The following is a 23,442-nucleotide window of genomic DNA, read 5'->3' on the forward strand; positions in this document are numbered from 1 at the left end:
GCAGAAGGGAAAGAATGTCCATAGACCGTAGTAAGCAGGGTCTGGTGCAGCTGCTTGTGCTTACTCCTGCTGACTGAGTCACTGGTCCCAGACTGATGCCATGGGTTAGTTCTACCTTCAAAGTTAAATCCTGTTTTCACCTGTCTCCCAGGCCAGACCTGCTGAAGTCAGAGGGCATATCCAGTGCAGAGGTGGCACCCAATGGCTCACCAGTCTCAGGAAGTCCCAAAATGTCAACACTCAGTAACAAAGGCCGATACCGCTGCAAACCACGTCACCGACGAGGGAACAGCAAAGGCAGCTATAATGAATTTGCAGGGATCTTGAAAAACCAACCAGCACAGGACAACTCACCCCAACCACCTCATCATCATCCTCATTCTCATCATTCCAGCCTACAGCAGCACCAGCAGCATAGCCACCCCCATTACCATGGCCATCACCCCAGGCTAAACATCCAGGGACAAGATATCGCGAACTGTGCGAACAACCTGAGGTACTTTGGCCCTGCAGCAGCCCTGCGGAGCCCCCTCAGTAACCATGCCCAAAGGCGCGTGTCTGGCTCCAGCCCCGATCTCATCTCTACTGCTATGGAAGCAGATTGTCGGAGGAATTTGGAAAATGAGGAACACAAGGTTGATCACTGGCAGTGTTGTAAAGCAGACCCACACAACCCGTGCCCTCAGTGCAGACAGGCAAAGAGTGGTCAGAAACAGATGCCATCCACTGAACCAGGGATGAACCACCCTGAATCGACAACGTGTGGTCCCTTGTATGAAAAGGCCCAGCTTCCTGAAAAGATGGAGGAGGAAGACTTCAACAGCTGCAAGTCAGTGTCATTGCTAGACACCCCTCAACACCAGGCTGCCCCAGTGCTACCTTGCAAACCCAGACCTATTCAAAAGGTAAAGACAGGAAAGTAGTCTTTAAAATAACAATTGTCTAATGTTTAAAATTGTCTGGAAAAAAATTGTACAATGTGGTATAGTATTGTTTGAGAGAGAGTATCTATGTAAAAAAACTTTGTATAGCAATCCATACACAAAGGGGCAGAGTTAAGGTTGTGCGTGCAATTTTAATTTGTGTGCTTTGTTTTGCAACCTTGACATCCTTTTAAAAGTAGTTTTTATTGGGAAGGTTATAGGTGGAGGTAGTAGTACTACATATGGTTAAGGTGGCCTAACACTTCCCATTATAAGACTCTTTTACGTTACCTATAACTTTGCTAAATATTAACTGTTTGGATTGAAATTTACCAGGCCAAGTGTCTGTCTCTGACTAAAGGTTTTTTTGTTTGTTTTTTTTAAACCAGAAAAAATGGTCCAGCCATTTCTCAGAACAGAGTCAGGGAAAATTATATTGTTTTGCCCATGTTAGAAAAAATTTACAACCATTTCTTTGAGAAGCTTTAATTCCTCTATGCCTTGGAGCAAGAGCTCCAAATTTACCACAGGTGTTACCCTAGTGTTAGCAAAATGCCTTTTGGAATTCCTGTGAGATTGTCTAAATTTACCCAAGTTATAAGATTCCAAAAATTGCAATTTGTTCATGCTCAGCAGAGGCTTTGGCAGCTAAATACCCGAAAGATTCTGTCTACACTGAGCATGCTCCAGCCTGGAACTGAAGGACTTTCCCTGCAATTGCTCCTCTTTGCAGCCTGGGAGTGCTTTGGTGCCAGGAACAGGACCTAAGAGAAGGGATATTGTCTCTTGTGCTCTCAATACTTCCCCTGTTGGCATTCAACAAGGAGATGTGGGAACCAGCCTGGCTGGAATGCAGAGAACAGAGGAGCTGGCCAGAGCAGAGACTGGGACTGAGGACTGGAACAAAGGGGATTGAAATGGGACTTGGTTGTGAAGGTGAAGTGAGATGGGGTGAAGACTGGAACTGGAACAAGCACAGGTTGGTGGGGCCAGGCACAGAATATGTCAGACTTTGGGGGTATAGGACCCGAAGGGTCTTAACACTGAAATGCATTCTTTTCATAACCTGGAATAGAATGGAGGATTCCCAAGTCACAACATTTCCTGTACTGGCAACAAATAACTATGAAACCCACTGACAAAATATATGCCTCATTTCTCTCTGGTGGCTGGGCCACACAGAGGATGACAACCTACTACTGCTATCAGTTACTCTGTTAGCTAAAGTGGAAGAGGTTAGTGCAGTGGACCTAAAGCTTCCAATCTTACTGATGGCCCATGTGGTTGGCGGTATGGTTCCCCATGATGGATTTTTTTTTCCAGTTTGCTTTTTAAAAAAGCCCTAGAAAATTACACACACAAAACTACATTAAAATAACATCATTAAGGTTGCAAAGCCAAGCATTCCACAGTTTGGAAATGCTAGAATTCAGATTGCCTGTGCAACCTTAAATCAACCCTCCTGTGTGTCTGCATTATGAGACAGTCTCTAATTACATGATCACATGCTATTTTTTTCCACAGGAACCCCTGCCTCTATCAGTACACAGGATGGAGCTGCTCTGGGGATGAATCATTGTTGCTTTTTTCTATAGGGCCCTGTCTCATTTGTTGTGGAACTTGGAAGGTGTTTAGTGAACAAGGCAGGGGATTGCAGGAAGAGGAAAGGATGGTATCAGGGTTAAGGCAGTTACATAATTAAAGAATGTATCATAATGCATATACACAAGGGAGACAAATTAATGTTATGCAGGCAGCCTGACATTTCCTAATTTTTCAGTTCTTGACTTTGCAACCTTAATAATGTTCTTTTAATGTAGTTTTTTGTGTACAAGTTAATAAACAAAATCAATTTTTCAAGAGATAGAAAAGAAGATATAAGAAGGGAGGATGACCACGGAAAAAGACAAGCTACATTGGAGGAGAAATACAAAGGGTCTGCCAGGAGGACATTAGATTTTGAGAAAAATACCAGAGAAAGCGGTTAAATCTCATTTGTAGTCAAATCTTAATACAAAAGCCATGCATGATCATTTCTTGGCTGGATTATTGAGCTCAGCATACTGTCAAAGCTGGCTTGCACCCAGCTTCCAGTGATGCTGTCATGACTACAGGGCTAGCTGCACCTCTGTGCCATCTCTGGTTTCTCTGAGTGCAGCCCAGGTCTCAGGCCTTGTACCTGGTGCCACTCTTACACAAAGCCCTGGGTTGCCATACCCTCTGGATCAACACCACTTACCCCAACAGATCTGACTGGTTTTGACGCCTGTGATTCTTCCCTTTAGGAGTCTGTGATTGGTGGTGTATATAGTGACCAACCAGCCTTCTTATATCAGGGTGATGTTTGTTTCAACAGTAGGGATAAAGCATTTAGGATATGTCTACATAGCAATAAACCCTGTGGCCATGATTCTCAAAGCCTGGGCCTGCAGGGGTCTCGTGCTATGGCACTGAAAATAACCATGTAGACATTTGGGCTTGGGCTCTGAAGCCTGGGGAGAGGGGTGATGGTAACCTAGGCAGGCCCAGCTTCTTCCAACACCTCCAATGGGTACCTGCCTCTTTGGCCATGTCTACACTAGTGAGCTTACAGTAGTACAGCTGAGGTCGATGGGAGAGAGGTCTCCCGTCAACAAAATAAAACCACCTTAAGTGGCAGTGACTATGTCAGTGGGAGAAGCTCTCCCACCAACATAGCGCTGTGCACACTGGCGCTTCTGTAGGTGCAACTTGTGTCGCTCAGGGGGGTGTTTTCTTCACACCCATGTGACATAAGTTTTGCCGACATAAGCGGTAATGTAGTCATGGCCTTAGTTTAGTTCCCCTGAACAACTCCTTGTAAGAGAGTGTTCTTTTTTAAACTGCTATAGTCCTTTTGATCTTCCAGTTCTCAGGCTTTTTCCTCTCCTGGTAGTGTCTCTTAACCCTCAAATGTTTGCAGAGGAGTGACTATTCTTTTCCTTCCTGCTTGTTTTCCCAATAGCCCCGTATTAAACTAAAACTATTCAGTAAACCTCCCCATAACCAGGTCAACATCCAGTATTCATGATGATTAATGAACAGTTTCAGTTCTGTCACAGTTGCCTTTTTGCTTCCTTCAGACTCTGATGTACTCTCACTTTTAATTTTCTCAGATATCTCCTCTGCTTTTATGGATTATTGACTAGAGTCAGCTAGCTTGTTTGGAGAGTTATGGGGACTATGTGACTGTATCCTTATTACTCTAATTCTACTTGTTTTAATTCTTCTGGTTATACTCTACTGCTTCTAATATCATGATAAACCTTTGGGATGTCCCCAGTGCTGTTTCAAATTCTACCTCATTTCTATCAGTTTTCTTTCAGTATTTTTGTCATGTTATATTATCACTCCAAAGTACTGTACATCTCTCCCTAATGATATAATTTTGGAAAAAGAGAATTGGAATAATTTTTTCAGGTGTGACCTTGTGGCTGTCAAAGAATATTTCAAAACTAAGTACTAATAATTCCACAATAAAGCACATTATTTAGTCCCTGCTGAATTCTGTATCTTTGGTCATTTTATCACTTAAAGGACTGCAAAACTGTGCCAGTGTCTGGCTTGTCTATGCAGGAAAATTGGCAAAACTCTAGTGGCAGAATTCTACTGCTGTAGCTATGTTGGTATAATTCCCCATGTGGACACTATTCTGGGGAAAAAACTGACTTTATTCCAGAAAAATTACTCCACTGCAAAACACAAAACAGAGTAATTATGCAAGGACCAAGTCACTTTTCTTCTGGAATAGAGTATCTATATGGGAGTAATACCAACATAGCTATAGCAGTACAATTATACTGCCAGTCAGTGTCTCTGTGAAGACAAGATCTAAACTCTGTTAAATGTCCCCATTTCAGGAATATTGCTGGGATATTCCAGTATCTCAGAAGTTGCTCTGGGTATTTTAACTCAGACCCTCGTCATTTTCAGGCATGATGACTCTAAGACCCGATTGGTTGTATTTCCTGTTAAATTGATCAGCAGTCAAATGTCTGTGTCCGTCTAGTGTGAAACATTTGTCACATCTCAGAGTTTCCTGCACCATTCCACTTTTCATAGCTTTTAGCTTGCAGAAGTTTTTGACTCTTTATTTGTTTAGAGTGCTGTAGTCAGTCCCTTCCTTCATGAGCCATGGAGAGTACAGATTCTCTGAACTGCCCTCAGCATGCTCAGAACACTTGCAGGTCTGCATTATGACAATGAATATAATTTAATCTCTTGCCTCATGGCTTCAGCTGTCCTCCCTGAGCCCTAAAGGTGAACTTTTTCCCCTGATGTGTAATTAGCTGGATGTTTTTTTGAAAGTTAGGGTTTTTTTGCCTTCCTTTGAAGCAGTAGGGATTGGCTCTGGCTGGAGACGGGACACCAGATGGGGTGGACAAAATGATCTGATGTGGTATAGAGAATCCTGTATTTTAGATGCCTGGCTGGTGTGGCTCTGTTCTTGTGCCTGGATCTAAGTGATCACCAGATTAGAGGTCAGGATGGAATTTTTCCCCAGGTTAGATTGGCTGGGACTTTTTGGAGGTTTTCACCTTCCTCTGCAGCATTGGGGATTGGTTCATCTGCTGGGATCATCTTAGCATATGTCATCTATCTGTTCCCTGCCATTGCTGGGGCCTCAGGCATTGGTGGCATCTCAGTCCCCGTTCTCTGCCTGTGGCACACAGCAGCTTAGTCTCTTGAGGACTGAAATGTTTTAGTTTACCCAAGATACTGGGCTCCATATGGTGGTAACTGGGTGTGAATTAATGGTCTGCAATATTCAGGAGATCAAAGTAGATGATCTAAAGGTCCTTCTGGCTTTAAAAACTATGAAACCTTTTGGTGCAGTGACTTTGTACCAGAGAACCAAGTGGCGGCTAGATAGCTGTATGATTGTTTTAAATCAGTCCAATAACATTGTTCTCTTTCCCCCTGCCAGAGTGGTGATGACTCTTCAGAACAGGAAGAAGGAGAAGTGGACAGTGAAGTGGAGTTCCCACGGAGACAGAGGTAAATAGCTAACCCCCTCCAATCCTTCCTTGAGTGGTAGGCAGAAATCTATTTTTTTTTTTTAACCTGGTTCACTTAACATCATGGCATTGTGCTGGAAATTCTGAGCCTTCTGCCTCAGCATGATAGGTCCCTGCGGAATCATTGCCCAAGTTCCAGCATGAAATGATCCAACCGTGTAGTGATACTGTCAAGGGCCTGGCCAGTCCTGTGGTGACCATCAGCACTATAAACTATGGCAAGAGCTCCGGTCCAACTAGCTACAAGATCAATCACATGAGTGTCCCCTCTATGATGCCTCATGCTGTGCTGAGCTGTTTTCAGCCCCCTGCAAGTTGCAGGCATCTCCAGGATAGCTCCTCTCCATTATGGGCTTGTTTGGGCAGGAACCTCACTATGTGTGACCAGTGCAAGAGGCTACTGCTACCCAGTCTGGTATCTTCAATGTCTGTACCATTAAGCTTGAAACTGCCAGGGTCTGGCACCCTTGACAGCATCTTTCAAAAGTGTTTTATCAGATTTGTTGCTGCAGAGGACAAGGGAATGACTCCAGCATCTGGGCTAGAATAGGGCAGCCTTGATTACACGGACGTCACTTCATCAAAATCCTGGTTTTCTGAAACAAGGTCACGTCCTCTCCATAAGGCAGGGATCATGACCCCCTTTGAAAAAGTGGGGCTTGGATAATTGAAGGCAGGGATCCTGGAGAGAAGCCCAGGGACTGAGGGGGGAAGTTGAGTGAAACATTTGAAAGAGCATTAGCTACATCCAGCTACAGCCCTTTAGTTTGGGTCTCAGCTACAGTAATTTGGCTCTCACAATTTATACTGAATTTCTCTACTCAGCCTCTTGATTCCTCCCCAGGACAAATCACCCAGATTCCACTCCACCTCCAAGATCTCCATTCTGCTCCCCACTTTCCTCCTATTGGAGGAATTGGTCTGTTGGCTTTGGCTGCTCTCGGCATGGGCTTCTTCATTGACCAAACATTTTAGTCAAAGATTATGGGTGTTCCCCATGACTTTCATTATGTTAGAAATTGCTGAATCTTGTCTTGAAAGGATTTTCACGTGAGTAAAAGTGGAAAAGGAGCGTGTCAATACAAAAAGCACCCTCCTCTGCCCGTGTGTCAGCTGTGCTATGGGTGTCCTGTGATTGCTGCAGAGATTCATGTGTGAATTAGAGCATACTCCTCATAACACATCTTCTCCATAAGGAAAAGAGAGCTAGGAATGAATGTTCCAGAGTGGAGTAAAGGTGCACCTATGTCTACCAAAGTATTGCAATGATTAGGATGGAAAGGGGATTTGAAGGATTCACATTTGTGGACAATGTAATAAAATCTGGACCGAGTGGCTCGGAGAGTATAGAATCTGGCCCTGTACCACCTTCTGAAGCTGTTAGCCTGCAAGGTGTGAAGTATTAAAAGCTCTTCTCCTGGGATAGACCCCATATTCCTTCTGATTATTCCTGCAATAAAAGGTGCGGGCAAGTTTTATAAAACCACCATCAATTGTCATGGGAAATTCAGCATCATTTCTTCCCAGCTGTCTGGAGTACATGGAGAATGGGAACCTTTGTGTAAATGAGGTGACTCAAATGGCTAGTGGCATTTCTCAGCATGTGGAATGAAAACTGCTGTGCAGTGCATTCACTCAGCCCCAGGGGACATCGCCTGCTTTCCTAATTAATCATGAACCATTGCCACCTGGACAGTACCCTTTTTTTAGTATGGAGGGGCATCAGGGAGGACGTTTATATGGGGTCAGTGCCCACCTAGTGCCCACTCATTGCCCAGGGGGTTTTCAGAAGTGCTGTACACTTGACTCAGCATGCAGGGGCATCAGCCAGGTAGTGCTGCTTAGACTACCTGGAGGGGCACCTGTTGGGCTAGTGCAGCGATTCAGTCCCAGTGTGGGAGGTAAGCTGAGCAGTGCACTGTGCTGCCCCGGGAATGCTGTGTTGAGGAGAGGGGCAGTGGAACATATGATCAAAGAGGCTCTGAAGAGGGGATCTGCCAGAGCGAGTAGCTGTGATATCCACAGTGCAGGAGCGCGCTGAAAATTACACATTGTTAGTGCAGAAGCAGCGAGGGGGGGAAAGGGGCGAGGACATGTTCAGTCATTGTGCTGTAGTGCTTGAGCAGTTGTACAGTTTCAAAAGGGATCTATGGAAACTATTCCAGTGCTTTGGATTTATTATAATATTTATTGTAGTACAGTATCTGCTCACTTAAAGTCATACTGGTTAACATTGTTTCGTTGCTGATCAATTAGAGAACATGCTCGTTTAAAGTTGCGCAATGCTCCCTTATAACATGGCAGCTGCCTGCTTTGTCCACTGCTTGCAGGAAGAGCAGCCCATTGGAGCTAGCTGGTGGGGGCTTGGAACCAGGGTGGACTGGAAACCCCCCATCCGCTCCCCACTTCCCTAAGTTCCCCGTGCAGCAGCCGCCCAGGAGGCTACCAATTGCCAACAGTTCAGCTGTCCTTCCCCCACACTGCCGTGTGCTGCTCCTGCCCTCTGCCTTGGGGCTGCTCCCAGGAGCCTCCTACTTGCTGTGCGTGGGTGGGAAAAGGGGGCTAATGTCAGGGTGTCCCCCGCCCCCTCACTCCTGCCTCCCGCTTACCTCTTCTCCATATAGAACAGAGTGGGGACACAACAGGGCTCAGGATGGAGGGAGCTTGCTGGCCGCAGCTGCTGTCTCAACTTGCTGATCTACTTAAAAAGGCAATGTACTTAGAGTGGTGTCAGCGTACTTAAAGGGGCAATGCGCATCTCTCTCGCACAGTATGTGTGTCTCTGTCTGTGTCCGCCATGCTGTCTCCCCTCCCTCCATTCGTGCTGTCTTGTAGAGTGTGAGGCTACATTAACAACCTGTTAACCCTTGAGGACTCAGCCGAATGCTAGTTCATTATTTAGCAGTATGGCATTCCCTGGAAAATATCCGACTCTCTGACTTCACCACCTCAACCAAGCTTCACAATCATCATTGCTGTGTACAGTATTAAATTGTCTGTTTAAAACTTATCCTATGTTTGTGTGTGTATGTATGTATGTATGTATGTATGTGTATGTATGTATGTATGTATGTATGTATGTATGTATATAGTTTGTCTAGTGAAAAAAAATTTCTCTGGAAACTAACCCCCCCCCCCCCAGTTCACATTAATTCTTATGGGGAAATTGGATTCACTTAACATCATTTTGCTTAAAGTTGCATTTTTCAGGAACATAACTACAACGTTAAGCAAAGAATTACTGTAGTACCTAGGAGCCCCATTCAAGGATCAGGGCCCCACTGTGCCATAATTAAAGTTAAAGGTAGCTTCATTTTATAAGCCTCTCATGGGATACAATCACTGCTAGGGTGCCTCCTTCTGGCTGCTTTGGGCATTAGCTCCTTCCAGGTCCAACATCCCCTTCTGTTGTTCATGTGCCAGGCATCCTCCCTCTCTACAACTCAAGGTGCTCTCTCTTTGTGGCTTGGTCCTCTGGCCAGGTCACTATAGTCCTTCCTTTCCAGGGTAGCAAAATCCCACTGGACAACTTCCCCAGGCATTCTTCTACTCCACTACCCAGTCTAGGCCACTTCCCCAGTGGCTCATAGGGGAATCTGGGCTAATCCTGTACTCTGGGTTCCAGTCCAGGGACCCTATGTCTAGCACCTGTGGTCTGCTTGCTCCCAGAACCTGCTGCTATTTCCCTGGACTCTTTCCTGCATCTTCTCGCACCCTTCCCCACACCCAGTTTCACCAACCCAAACTCTCTTCTTCCAGAGAAGGACTGCAGACTACTTCCCCTGCAGCCCTCTTCTGCTGCCAACTTCCTGGCTTTATACCAGCCCTGCTTGTTCCTTCTCAGATAGGCTCCATCGTCAATCAGCCTTTCAAGCCCTGGCTCTCCCTCAGGTGCAGCCAATCAGGTTAATTAACCTAATCTAACTTGCTCTGCCTTGAGCGGGGTAGACACCCCATCACAGAGCCCTTCATGTCCCCTCCCTCTCCAAAAGACACCTTTTCCTTTTCAAGTTCTCTGTAAAGAGACCACTCCCTGTGAAATTTAGCCTGTCACTTCTCAGTCCCAGCAAAAGCTCTTCTGGGAATTTTGTAAAAATCAGAAAACAAGCCTCAGGTTCAGGTTTTGAAAATTTAGATCATGTCATTCACTTTTAAACATTTTCCTAATACTTTTTGTCTCAAAGCATGGCTCTGTGCCTGCAATCTTAGCAACTTGTTTTGCTATGTTTGAATGTTGCTTTGTTCTGAATAACAACAATAATACTTGGGGCCAGCAACATATGGTTAGCCTGTTACTGATGCATAGAGCAGATGGAAAAAAGTGGGGAGCTCTATCGTTTTGTACAGAAATGAAGGTGACATCACATCTGGCAGCCCCTTCACTCCCCATCAATTCTGCCTCCTCCAAACCCCCATCTGTTCTCCTCCCCCAACCTTACCTCTGCTTTTCCTGCAGCTCCTGGGGTTCCTCACCCCTCTCCAAGGCCTGGGGCAGGGCTGCGGCAGGATCCCCACTGTCACTTCCAGGTTGGGTGCTGTGGGGAGAAGGTAGAGAGGAGCTGACCCATTGTTCCCAGGGAGTAGAGGGCCACCTTGGGCTCTTCCTGCTCCCTCTTCCCCTCCCCTTTTGTGAGAATGATTTCAGTTCCTGAGGGGTGGGGAGAGCAGCTCTGATTGGCTGCTTACACCTCCAGAGGTGGAGAAAGGAGCCAGTCAGAAGGGTTTTTCCCCAGGCAGGGCTGAAATATGTACCATCAGTGACATGGCTCCAGCTGGAGAAGTGTTCTTTGCTGGCCCCCTTGCCCTGCCTAGTGAACTTTACAAAAGTGGAGGATGGGACTGGAACTACCAAAAAGGTGGCAAATGAGGGGCAATTGGAGACCATCCTAACGCAGGGTCCCACAGAGTGTTCGGTGGACGTGGGTTAGCTTGTCAGGGTCAATCTCCTTTGGGTGTGAAATGGAGCAGCCCGTCCAATAATGTGGAGTGGGGGAAGTGATTTACCAGTATAAATAGAAACACTGCAATGCAGGGATTGAGCAAAGTGAAGCTAAGCTGTTCTTCTGGGCTTGCAGGCCTCACCGCTGCATTAGTAGCTGCCAGTCCTACTCAACCTTCAGCTCTGAGAACTTCTCCGTGTCCGATGGAGAGGAGGGAAACACCAGCGACCACTCAAACAGTCCAGATGAGCTGGCCAACAGGCTGGAAGACCAGCTGACTGAGAAGCTGGAGGACATGCTGTCCCAGACTCCGGAAATCCCCATCGAGATCTCCACTCAGTCTGATGGTCTTTCGGACAAAGAATGTGCCGTGCGCAGGGTAAAGACACAGATGTCGTTGGGCAAGCTCTGTGCAGATGAACACAGCTGTGAGGTGAGTGGGGCCTTTAGTACTCCCCTTCCTCTTCTGTCGGGTGGTGAAAATAACTAGAAGCCAGACAATAAATCCATATGACTAGAGAGGCAAAAGCCTGGGACTGCACAGAAAGGGACCATGAGAGAGGTACTACAGAGAGAGGGTAGACCGGGCACTTCTCTTCACCCTGGAACATTCCAAGAAATTGAAAGGCAGCAAATGTACAACTGATAAAAAGTTACACAAGACACAATTAGCCTGTGGAACTCATTGCCACTAGATATTGTTGAGGCCAGGAGCTTAACAGGCTTCAGAAGAAGAGAAACCATTTATATGACTAATGAGACATCCACAGTTACATTAGATAGGATGAAAAATTGGAATTTAAATAATAAAATGGAAGGGATATAAACTAGGGCTGTCAAGCAATTAAAAAAATTAATCGAACAATTAATTGCACAATTAATTGCACTGTTAAACAATAATATAATACAATTTATTGAAACATTTTTGGATGTTTTCTACATTTTCAAATATATTGGTTTCAATTACAACACAGAATACAAAGTACATTGCTCACTTTATATTTATTTTTGATTACAAGTATTTGCACTGTAAAAAAACAAAAATTGTATTTTTCAATTCACCTAATACAAGTACTGTTGTGCTATCTCTTTATCATGAAAGTGCAACTTACAAATGTAGAATTACGTAAAAAAAAAAAAACTGTATTCAAAAATAAAACAAGGTAAAATTTTAGAACCTGCAAGTCCACTCAGTCCTACTTTTTGTTCAGCCAAGTGCTCAGAGAAACAAGTTTGTTTACATTTTCAGGAGATAATTCTGCCTGCCTCTTGTTTATAATGTAAACTGAAAGTGAGAACAGGCATTCTCATGGCACTTTTGTATCCGGTGTCACAAGATGTTTACATGCCAGATGCGCTAAAGATTCATATGTCCTTTCATGCTTCAGTTACCATTCCAGGGGACATGTGTCCATGCTGATGACGGGTTCTGCTCGATAACAATCCAAAGCAGTGCGGATCGACACCTGTGCGTTTTCATTATTTGAGACAGATGCCACCAGCAGAAGGTTGATTTTCTTTTTTGGTGGTTCGGGTTCTGTAGTTTCCACATCAGAGTGTTGCTCTTTTAAGACTTCTGAAAGGGTGCTCCACACTTCATCCCTCTCAGATTTTTGAAGGAATTTCAGACTCTTAAACCTTGTTTTGAGTGCTCTAGCTATCTTTAGAAATCTCACATTGGTACCTTCTTTGCGTTTTGTCAGATTTGCAGTGAAAGTGTTCTTAAAATGAACAGCATGTGCTGGGTCATCATCCGAGACTGCTATAACATGAAATATATGGCAGAATGCAGGTAAAACAGTAGAAAACATACTGTTCTCCCCCAAGGAGTTCAGTCACAAATTTAATTAATGCATTATTTTTTTAACAAGCATCATCAGCATGGAAGCATGTCCTCTGGAATGGGGGCTGAAGCATGAAGGGGCATACAAATGTTTAGCATATATGGCACGTAAATACCTTGCAATGCCGGCAACAAAAGTGCCATGCAAATGCCTGTTCTCACTTTCTGGTGACGTAAATAAAAAGAGGGCGGCATTATCTCCCGTAAATGTAAACAAACTTGTTTGTCTTAGCGATTGGCTGAACAAGAAGTAGGACTGAGTGGACTTGTAGGCTCTGAAGTTTTGCATTGTTTTGTTTGTGAGTGCAGTTATGTAAAAAATATCTACATTTGTAAGTTTCACTTTGACGACAAAGAGATTGCACTACAGTACTTGTATGAGGTGGACTGAAAAATACTATTTCTTTTGTTTATAATTTTTACAGTGCAAATATTTGTAATAATAATATACACTTTGATTTCAATTACAACACAGAATACAATATATGAAAATGTAGAAAAACATCCAAAAGATTTAATACATTTCAATTGATATTCTATTGTTTAACAGTGTGATTAAAACTGCAATTAATAGTGATTAATTTTTTAAATTTTGATTAATTTTTTTGAGTTAATCACATGAATTAACTGCGATTAATCGACAGCCCTAATATAAACCCTCCTATTTTGGTCATACGCCAGCCTAAGGGGTTAGAATAACTTCCTCTAGGGCAAGTTATTCCTCATTCTCCACTAGGGAGTTTCTTGTACCTTCCTATAAAGCAACTGGTTATGTTCAGTGTTGGAGACAGGAGATTGGTCTGACTAGATATGGCATTTCCTGTGTGCCTGTGTTCTCCCATCTTTCTTGCTCTGCCTTCCCTCTTCCCCTAACTTCTATGGTTTTAGGAATTTTGCATTAGATTGGCCTATCTGCTGTTCCCCTTCCAGTTTTATGTAAATAGGACAGTGGGCATGTATGTGGGGGAAGGTCCTTGCTTTCCCTTTCCCTTTTCCACCAGTTACACTCTCTAGCCAGCAGGTCTCTGTGGTTGTGTGTTGGGGATCAGAGGTGACCTTCCGTGGATCCGCAATGCCCCCTGCTGGCTTCCAGAAGACAAGAAGTGATAAGCTCACTGATGGGGACCTTTCCCTATCTCCTGCTTCTCTACCAATCAGTTGCTGATCCTGCCAGTGCAGTCACTCTTCAGTGCATGGAGATGGCTAAAAGAGTTTCCCTGTCCTTTTGCCTTGCAGAACCAGGCACATTTTGGAGAATCGGATTGTGACTCATCCGAGGGGGAGTGTTCTGATGCAACCGTCCGGACCAATAAACCCTGCAGTTCTGCTACTTGGTAATGACAAATTCCCCACCAAAGCTCTTCTGATACTGGCATTTGGATTCCCCAAGACTCCCTTCATTTCCCCCACCCCCTCATACTTTGACAGGAAGAGAAGCTGATTCTCCTTCCCATCCCAGAAATGATCTGCAATAACTTGAATCTTTGGAAAAATGTCCAAATGAAATTAATTCTCACTGAGCATTTCAATCAAGAATGGCAGGGATGTACTTTATTGAATAATCTAGCTACTGTAACATTGATATTTATTTTATTTTTTTTTTACATTTTAACACTTTTTACTGTAAAGAGTGGACTATATATTGAGAGAGACATTAATTTGTTGCAAAAAAAAGTTAAAAAAGCAAGCAAATGAAAGAGACTCATTCTTGTGAGTCTTACATCAATAGCATGATGGACACATCAGGATCTACTGCTGCTCTCCCAGGGGACCAGGCCTCATGGCCCGAAAGGTTGGAGAATAGATAAAGAGAAACAAACCAATCAGTCTTATCAAATGAAGAAGCATAAGAGAAACCTTGCTAAAGGTAACCTATGAACAAATGGCATTCAGTATAACCACTGGGTCACTTTTAATCAGAAAGTGGACATGTTCCTGGAGAAATTTGGTACCAAGGTGCTTACATCCAGGGTCTTCTGAATCAATACATTCCCCCAGGAATATGATAATGGGGGTTAATTTATGGGGTTTTGGTTTATTTTTTAATCAGCATTTTGTTGTGAGATCCTGCAGATGTATTCTAACCTCATTCTCTCTCAAGACTTAGTATAACAGCACTTTTTACCATCACCAATCAGCTTCACTATGGCAGACAAAACTGTGAATTTCCAGCTGAGCAGAGAGAGATCTTTCAGCTGCAGAGTGCCATTTTCCCACAGTTTACTTCCTCTCCTCACTTCCCATTCTCCCATTTGTTTTCTTCAATTAAAAAAAAATCAATCAAATCAGTGCTGGAAACACAAGAAGCATGGAAAGCACATTCTGCGAAGCCTGAGAACTAGACTGGGGAGGAAACCGGAGACACCTGTACTGAATCTTCAGAGGCAACCTCCCACCTATCACATCACCACCCAACTGGCCAGTGCCAAAGGAGAGAGCTGTGTATTGGGAGCAAACCAGGGAATACATTGGCCTGGACAACAGTATCAACCCTCACTTTGTTCTGTTTATTAATTATTTGGTTTTGGAAGCATTAATAGCTGCCTGCCCTTCATGTTAGGCTTGGTGTAAAACAGAAAGCAAAATTTGGACTCAGTTACCTAAGGGGGGGATGGGAGAGGAGAGCGCGCTTGATTTGGTTGTGGGTGTATTTTATGTGGGGGGACCTCAAAGAGCGTATCCCATTCCTGTAAATTCCAGCCTGGAGGAGAAACTGACGCATTGTGGGGGTTTCTGAAAGGCAAAGGCACTGACATTTGAGTGACCAGCCTAGCGTTCCCAGGGGCCTCACTGGGCCTTCTGTTCAGAAACAAATGGCTCCTTTTAACTGACACACAGAACAAAGATTTTAGTCCGTTTCTCAGTTATTTTCCCTCTGGAACAATTTCAGCTCTGCCTCAAGAGCCCTGTGAAAGGCAGCTGCTCTTCCTCATGGTCTGGCTAGCATGGCTAGAGCAGTGTGTCCTGGGGAAATCAGCCATCTTGTAGAAACCATGCATGAGCCTCAGATGATGAGCAGGAATGGACAGTAGGCAGGTTCTTCGGTTGCTTTGTTTGTTTACATTTTATGTTAAAATGTTGATTTGAAGGTAGCCTTGGTAATTTATAGCCTAGTGGCAAGAATGAAGGGAAATGTTTTGCTTATACAAAGAGCAGTATTGTATGAGTTAAATTATTCCATATTTTTAAATTTTTGTAGCTGGACTACATGTAGATCTTAAGTTATTACTTTATTTATTAACTTTTCTGTAGATCAGAAGGTTGGCTTTACTGCTAGCACAATTGTTCTCTCTTCATGTGATGTTATTTCCTCCTTGTGCATCATAGAAGGATGGGAACAGAGCTGGTTTCAGGGGCTGTCAGGATTTGCTCCCCTGCTGGTGTCATGCAGAGCACAGTCATTCTGGAGGCTGTGTCAATCCGGGCTGGCCTGCAAGGCAAAGAAGGAGGTACTCAGTTTCATGGGCTTTAGAGATCTTCCACACGGATGAAACTGTACTGTTTGGGTTTGCTCCTGATTAACAGAGGGGCAACAGGGTATGAGTGTTGGGGGGAGTGGGAGGGCAGATGGAGTGAGGGGAAAGGGTTGGACAGGAGCGAGTACTTTACAGTGAGAAATAAGCAGAAAATTTTGACCGAGCCTCTCTGGAGAGGCTTTCTCGACTGCTAGTACAGGGCATCAATTCTAGTGGTGATGCTATGGAGGAGGTCCCAAATGCTCACATAAAACAGCTAGGTAAAGGAGGAGAGAGGACCAGCAGCCACCCCCTAGAAATCGAAGGCAGGGGCCAGATTGACCACCACAAATGCAAGGGGAATCAAATTCAGTGTGCCAGTGATGGGGAGGTTCACCCCAGAATGGAGTGCTGATGCCGGCCCTGCAGAGAGCTTTAAGCTCCAGCAGAAGCTGTGCTGCTAAGGGTGATCTTGTTACTGGACTGTGATGTGCAGAGAGGGCACCCATGTGCCAAGCCAGCCCTGCTCACCTGAGATGTCAAGTGTTTTCTTAAGAGCGCGCTCATTTCCCAAGGCAGCCGTAGAGCATAGGCAAGAGGGGACCATCCGACCTCATGCTGTAGACTGCCAGAGCCCTGAGTCAGGTACTTGGACTGCATATCAATCAGACCCTGTTTGAGAAGGCACAAAGGATTCCCTGGTGCCCACAGAGTTGTTTTGCTAGCATACAGAGATAGTGGTAGCCCCTGATGAGTTACAGGAGGGAGTTCTCCGAAACTTCTTAGTCTTACAGTAGCACCTGCTAACATATACTGAGAAGCATGTGAGTTTGTGGCCCTACCGGCTTTCTGTACTGTACACCTCTTTAGGCTTCTTCATGGCCTTGCCTTCAACCACATTACTCATCTCCACTGTCTGTCACAATCATGCCTCACTCTCATGGAGAGGCAGTACAAAATCATCCCCTTTGGTGTGGGCACTCTCCACCCTAGCATTGGTCTGCTGCCCCTGTTCATACTCAGAGGCACTTTCCCCATTACCTGCTGGCAGGTATCTGAAATCCTGCCAACAGCTAGTGCCTCCCTCAGGTGTCCTGCTAGTATTGTTGCTCCTTATGCACTGGTAGCATGTGGACAGCAGCTATGCTGTATCAGGTGCCAGGCTCTCTTGGGTCATGATTGGACCTTGGTCTGAAATGTGCAATAGCTCCGGCAGCCTGAGTGCATCTGTGCTTGTCTCCATCCCAGAAGGTTCAACATGCTCTAGTTTTGCATCTGCCCTTAATTGAAGGCATGTGTACTTTTCCTAGTGTAGAGTATGCCATGCATGTGAGGATGGCTTGGCACTGAAGCCCCTGGCCTACGTTCCACACACACTCCTGGCAGCTTCCTTCTAACGTTCCAAACCTCTACACACCCTGAAACAACAGGTAGTTAAAAAGGAAAAACCTACCAGAGCCAATCACCCCCAATTTTACTGGGCCAAGGATCAAAGCAGGCACCGGTCAGGTGTAGGTCAGAAGCAATTTTAAAGTCCAAGATCTTGTCATCAGGGCTAAAAACAGAACCCATGAAGCCCTGGGATCTGGATATTTCAGTTCTCGCTTCTATCCTGCGATATCAGGTCTCAAACATGCCACACTATAGCACATAGAACAACTATTACTTGTAGAAGTTTCCAACCTATTATTTAGTCCCCATCAGACTAGATGACCTTATGGCCCTATCCAGCCTTGAACTATGATCATTTCTGGGTTCCCCTTGCTCAGGGTGCTGCACGCTCGGATTTACATCACTCAGGCAGGCTGCCTTTCCAGGCCGAGGGATGGAGCAACAGCCTGAGCTGTTTTTAAAAACTCCTTGAAACATCAGTGAAATAGTTTGCTCCATAAACCATGTCTTATCCAGCATAGGATGCTGCAGGGCATTCAGGGGTTTGTTTTGGGGTCCTGGCTTTGCCACTCACAAAAAGTACTGCTATAACTGGTAGTACATGCCATCGCCACTCTCCCCCCATAGGGCAGAGCCTCACACATCGCTGTATGTCTGATTCCACAGCACCAGGAGCTTTTGTAAATAGCATGCAGAGGGTGAAAACCAAACCAAGGTATAGGAGTAGGATAAAAGCCCTAGGGCTGCAGGTGCTGGCTCTCCTGAGGAGTGCTAGGTACCATATTTCTGAACAACGGGGTTGAGTTTATGAAGGTACTTGAGGAACACTGTAGTAAGGATCATAATCTGACCCATGACATGAATAAAATCCATGCAGCTGTGCCAGTGTTGGTGCAGTCTGATGTGCCAAGGTAGGAAGGAGCAGGCCAAGTTTTGTGTTTCCGGGCAATAGCTCTGTAACGTCTGCAAAGGAATGTGTCCATTTGTACTGCAAAGTCTAGACTTCCTAAGAGCTACAGCCTAACCAGCGAATGAAGTTGAGAACTAGAGGCCAAGGTCTGCTCTCAACTACATTCCTGTAAGCCCAATGTAACCTCACCAAAGCATGTTAATTTACTGTGGATTTATATGCGTGGAGCTGAGTATAGAAGGTGCCGCTCTCTGGCTTGAGTGCAGAGTTTACACTAGGGGATTGCAAAGGGTGAACTGCAGGCGGAAGCGCCAGTAACAATGCTGTTCAGCCTGGGCAAGGGCAGGCTCGAAATGCCCAGAGAAAGCCCCATGGGTAGACAGGCTACTTAATTTTCTTTTCTTCCCTATAAACTCTCCTTCCCAGGAGAAAGGTGAGTTGTGGGCTCCCTGTCCACTCCCCACCCAGCATGGCTTCTGACAGCTCCTCAACACCAGCCTGGCTTCTGGCGTTTATGTTTAATGTTATTTTCCCACTGTGTGTTAAAAGTGACCATTTCATCTCAGCCCTTCGCGGTGTCTCTTATCTCCCTTTCTTTCCTTCCTGCGCTGTGGCTTCCTGATACAAACTTGATTTCTGTACTGAACTGTGTACAGTGATGGGAACAAGAATGCATGGAATAAAAAGCCAGTGTACTTCAGTATGTCCCAGGCTTGGCATGGTATTCGGGTGGTATGTTGTGTCTTAAGAATTTATACTAGAAGTTGTTTAACTGATCAGAGATTTTCTGTCAGTTCAAGTGTCTTTGAAGTTAGCTGTGTTTCTGACTCTAGCTGTGCTGGTTCTGACCAGAGTCCCTGACTCTCCAGCCTGGACTGGAAGGGCTTGTCTGCGTGTACACTCCCAGTCGTGGGAGCATGGCCCTGAGCACTCTATTTTTATAGAAGTGCTGGTTTTCATCAGCTGACACAGATCCAGGCTCCATCACCACATGCACCTCAAGCACCATTCCTCCCCACACACGTAGTCTTGGCTCTGCCTCCCCATGAGCCCTCCCACTGGGCTTATCCACTGCCCTCCCTCCAGTCAAGTCAGGGGTAGGGGTCACCCTCTTTCTCGCCAGAGCAGGGTTCCCCCCACCAAAACCCTCCCCTGTCAACTGTTCTGCTTTGTACTTTGAAAAATCTTCCCCTCCCCCAGTCGCCATTCAGAAAGCAGAACCTGTCCAGTCATGAAAGCAAACAGCCATGCAATCAGAAAGGAGAGCTGGACTCCCGCCCCTTAGGGTCCCATACATCCTTTTGTCGGAGGGCTCAGCCGTTACCCCCTCGTATTACGTTCACGAGCCATGGATGATGACCTAGCAAACATGTCAGGGCCCGTTTATGGCACAGTCCATACAATGGCAGCCAGAGAGCACAGCCAGACATGCAAACCACAGAGTCAAACCCTGCACGGTAGGTGAGAGTCCTGCCTCCTAGTTGAGTGATGGAACAAGAGTCCTGTGCTCAGGTGGCTGCAGGAGCAAATACTCGGCTGCTCCCTGCCCCAGGAACCTCCCAGGGAGAGCAGCAGAGCACCCATTTCTTACAGTATGCTCTCCTTGCAAGATACCAGCAGACCAAGCTCCAAGGCTTTCACTACCCTCCTCTTGGGATGAGCTCAGTGCTGCGGTGAAACAAATTAAAGCTGCACCCTCTTCCCTCCTCAACAGGGACCTGTCATATCCTAACAGCTCATGCACCAGGAGAAAGCACAATTGCCTCTGTGAAGACTGCTTGACATCACATGACAGGAAACTAAAATAACTAGATAAGCTACCAAATAAAGATTTGAAAGGTTTCAGAGTAGCAGCCGTGTTAGTCTGTATTCGCAAAAAGAAAAGGAGTACTTGTGGCACCTTAGAGACTAACAAATTTATTAGAGCATAAGCTTTCGTGAGCTACAGCTCACTTCAGCTTTCGTGAGCTACAGCTCACTTCATCCGATGAAGTGAGCTGTAGCTCACGAAAGCTTATGCTCTAATAAATTTGTTAGTCTCTAAGGTGCCACAAGTACTCCTTTTCTTTTTAAAGATTTGAAAGGATACTGTGTGAGAGCTCAGAACCTAGGAGCAAGGGTGTGTGTCTGAAAGCAGCCACAGCCTGGTGCCACACATGCTTTCTAAAGCAAGTGTGGCTTGGTGCTGCATGTGTGCTAGACAGCAGCTGTGGCGTGGGGCAGGGTGCCTGACCAGCTGCCCCCACCTCCCATGAGGAAAGGAGAAATCAGAAAGAACTGCATTTGTAAAAGGAGACAGACAAGGCCAGGCCCAAGGCTCACCCTCCTGCCTTATTAGCCAGTGTCTTATCTAACCCCAGCTGGCTTGGTACAGTGCTAAAGGAGCTATTCATTAGAGCCAGGGTTCAGGAAATGCTTCGGAGTCTGTCCACCCTTTTTTCCCAAGCAAGAGGCCTCGTCATCATCATCTGGCGAACAAGCACATAAGATACATCAGATGAAGTGAGCTGTAGCCCACGAAAGCTTATGCTCAATAGTCTCTAAGGTGCCACAAGTACTCCTTTTCTTTTTGCGAATACAGACTAACACGGCTGCTCCTCTGAAACATAAGATACAGGAGAACTCTGTAGTTTAATCTGTTTCCTATAAAGAAGGGCCTGGCCCTAGGGTACATGGCCATCCTGGCATTACATTATTAATAACTCACCTTAATGCACCTGATGATATGCTGTCACAACTGCTGTCCACAGGGGCTATTTAACCTTATGGGATCACTGACACCATGTAGGGTGCCCAATGACAGGACGCTGTGACTGTTGCCCAGTTTCTTAAGTTGACAGGACCTCAAGGAGTTTCACGTACAGTGCCTTCACCCTCTCACAGGTCTGTAGTAACTGTTCCCCTAGCATCTGTGAGACACCAGTTCCGGTTCTATATAACTTGGAAGGGGGTCTGATAAGGCCTGAGTTGGGAGCTTATATCACATTACCTTAAGCCTGGTTTCCGGTAATGTTCTAGAGGGACTTAAAATAGTGGAGCATGAGGCAGCATGTAGTATTGTGCTGTAACACCATTTCCCCCAGCACTTTCCAACAACACTAAATTCACTCAAGTAAGAGAAAAGGCTGGTATGAGGGGGTATTTACCCCACACCAGCCTCTGAAGGGGTTATGGTGGCTAGGTGAGTCAATTAAGCACCTTGGGTGCACCTGGAGGAGGAGCCAGGGAACAATGAGGACTAATTAAATGATGAAGGTCACTTGGACAGGGAGCTGAGGGCAGAAAGGGTTTGCAGGGAGGAGATCTGCAGTCACTCTCTGAGGCTATGGAAGGTAGGGCATACCCAGAGGAAGGTGGAGAAGGACCCTGCTAGAGGCAATGTAGGAGACAGTCCAGGACAAGAGTAGCAAGGCGTGGGACAGTGCAGACCTTATCCACTGGTTGTAAAGTCCCTGGGCTGGAACCAGGAGTAAAAGGTGGGCTCAGGTTCCCCTATCAGCCACTGAGGAAGTGGAACTATTGATGGGAAAGAATTGAAAGATTGCCTGGTACAGAGACCTTGGTACACAACCCCCCACCCCCCGGAAGAGGAAAACTACAGCGACCTGTCCAGAGGGCCAAGCCATGAAGAGGGAACTAGAGAGTCCCAAGAGAGACAGAGTGAGCACCCGCAGGAAGGATATCAGACCAGCAGAGCTAATCCCCAGCCATCACCACATGGAGGTGTGCCAGTGGGACACAGAGAACACCCTGTGCTAGATCCACAAAGGGGACTTAGTTTCAGCATTGCAATGCATAACCTGCAGGTGCCCTGCTGCCTTGTGGAATCTGCAGCCCTGAGTTAGGTGCCCAGGCTCCCTGTACAAGGCATGGAGAGAAACAGGTGCCTAAGAATGGGACTCTCAGAAGGCAGCACACTGAGCTACCCGTGAGGTAATGCCAAGGTGAAGCGTGTGGTCTAAGCTCTGCCCTCAAAGGGGACTTGGCTTTCATAGATTCATAGATTCATAGATACTAAGGTCAGAAGGGACCACTCTGATCATCTAGTCCGACCTCCTGCACAGCGCAGGCCACAGAATGTCACCCACCACTCCTATGAAAAACCTCACCCATGTCTGAGCTATTGAAGTCCTCAAATCATGGTTCAAAACTTCAAGGAGCAGAGAAGCCTCCCTCCAGTCAACCATGCCCCATGCTACAGAGGAAGGCGAAAAACCTCCAGGGCCTCTCCAATCTGCCCTGGAGGAAAATTCCTTCCCGACCCCAAATATGGCAATCAGCTAAACCCTGAGCATATGGGCAAGATTCACCAGCCAGATACCCAGGAAAGAATTTTCTATAGTAACTCAGATCCCATCCATCTAATATCCCATCTCAGGGGATTTGGCCTATTTACCCTGAATATTTAAAGATCAGTTACTTACCAAAATCCCATTATCCCATCATACCATCTCCTCCATAAACTTATCGAGTAGAATCTTAAAACCAGATAGATCTTTTGCCCCCACTGCTTCCCTTGGAAGGTTATTCCAAAACTTCACTCCTCTGATGGTTAAAAACCTTCGTCTGATTTCAAGTCTAAACTTCCTGGTGGCCAGTTTATACCCATTTGTTCTTGTGTCCACATTGGTGCTGAGCTTAAATAATTCCTCTCCCTCTCCTATATTTATCCCTCTGATATATTTATAGAGAGCAATCATATCTCCCCTCAACCTTCTTTTAGTTAGGCTAAACAAGCCAAGCTCCTTAAGTCTCCTTTCATAAGACAAGTTTTCCATTCCTCGGATCATCCTAGTAGCCCTTCTCTGTACCTGCTCCAGTTTGAATTCATCCTTTTTAAACATGGGAGACCAGAACTGCACACAGTATTCTAGGTGAGGTCTCACCAGTGCCTTGTATAACGGTACTAAAACCTCCTTATCCCTACTGGAAATGCCTCTCCT

At 45.6% G+C, this 23,442-nt stretch overlaps 1 protein-coding gene across 6 annotated transcripts in view; it reads left to right on the forward strand.

The window, feature by feature from the left end:
* The window catches only part of MAP3K13 (mitogen-activated protein kinase kinase kinase 13), a 140,188-nt gene extending 120,986 nt beyond the window's left edge, over nt 1–19,202 (forward strand). For all 6 annotated transcript variants that reach the window (XM_038416463.2, XM_043492736.1, XM_038416461.2 and 3 more), the window contains 4 exons: nt 152–905; nt 5,869–5,939; nt 11,035–11,332; nt 13,979–19,202. In XM_038416463.2, coding sequence (XP_038272391.1) covers nt 152–905; nt 5,869–5,939; nt 11,035–11,332; nt 13,979–14,080 — 1,225 coding nt within the window. In that variant the 3' untranslated portion in view covers nt 14,081–19,202. The remainder of the gene's footprint in view (nt 1–151; nt 906–5,868; nt 5,940–11,034; nt 11,333–13,978) is intronic.
* Nucleotides 19,203–23,442: the final 4,240 nt, after the last annotated feature.

Source organism: Dermochelys coriacea, chromosome 9 (genome assembly GCF_009764565.3).
Source record: "Dermochelys coriacea isolate rDerCor1 chromosome 9, rDerCor1.pri.v4, whole genome shotgun sequence".
NCBI classification, from domain to species: domain Eukaryota; kingdom Metazoa; phylum Chordata; order Testudines; family Dermochelyidae; genus Dermochelys; species Dermochelys coriacea.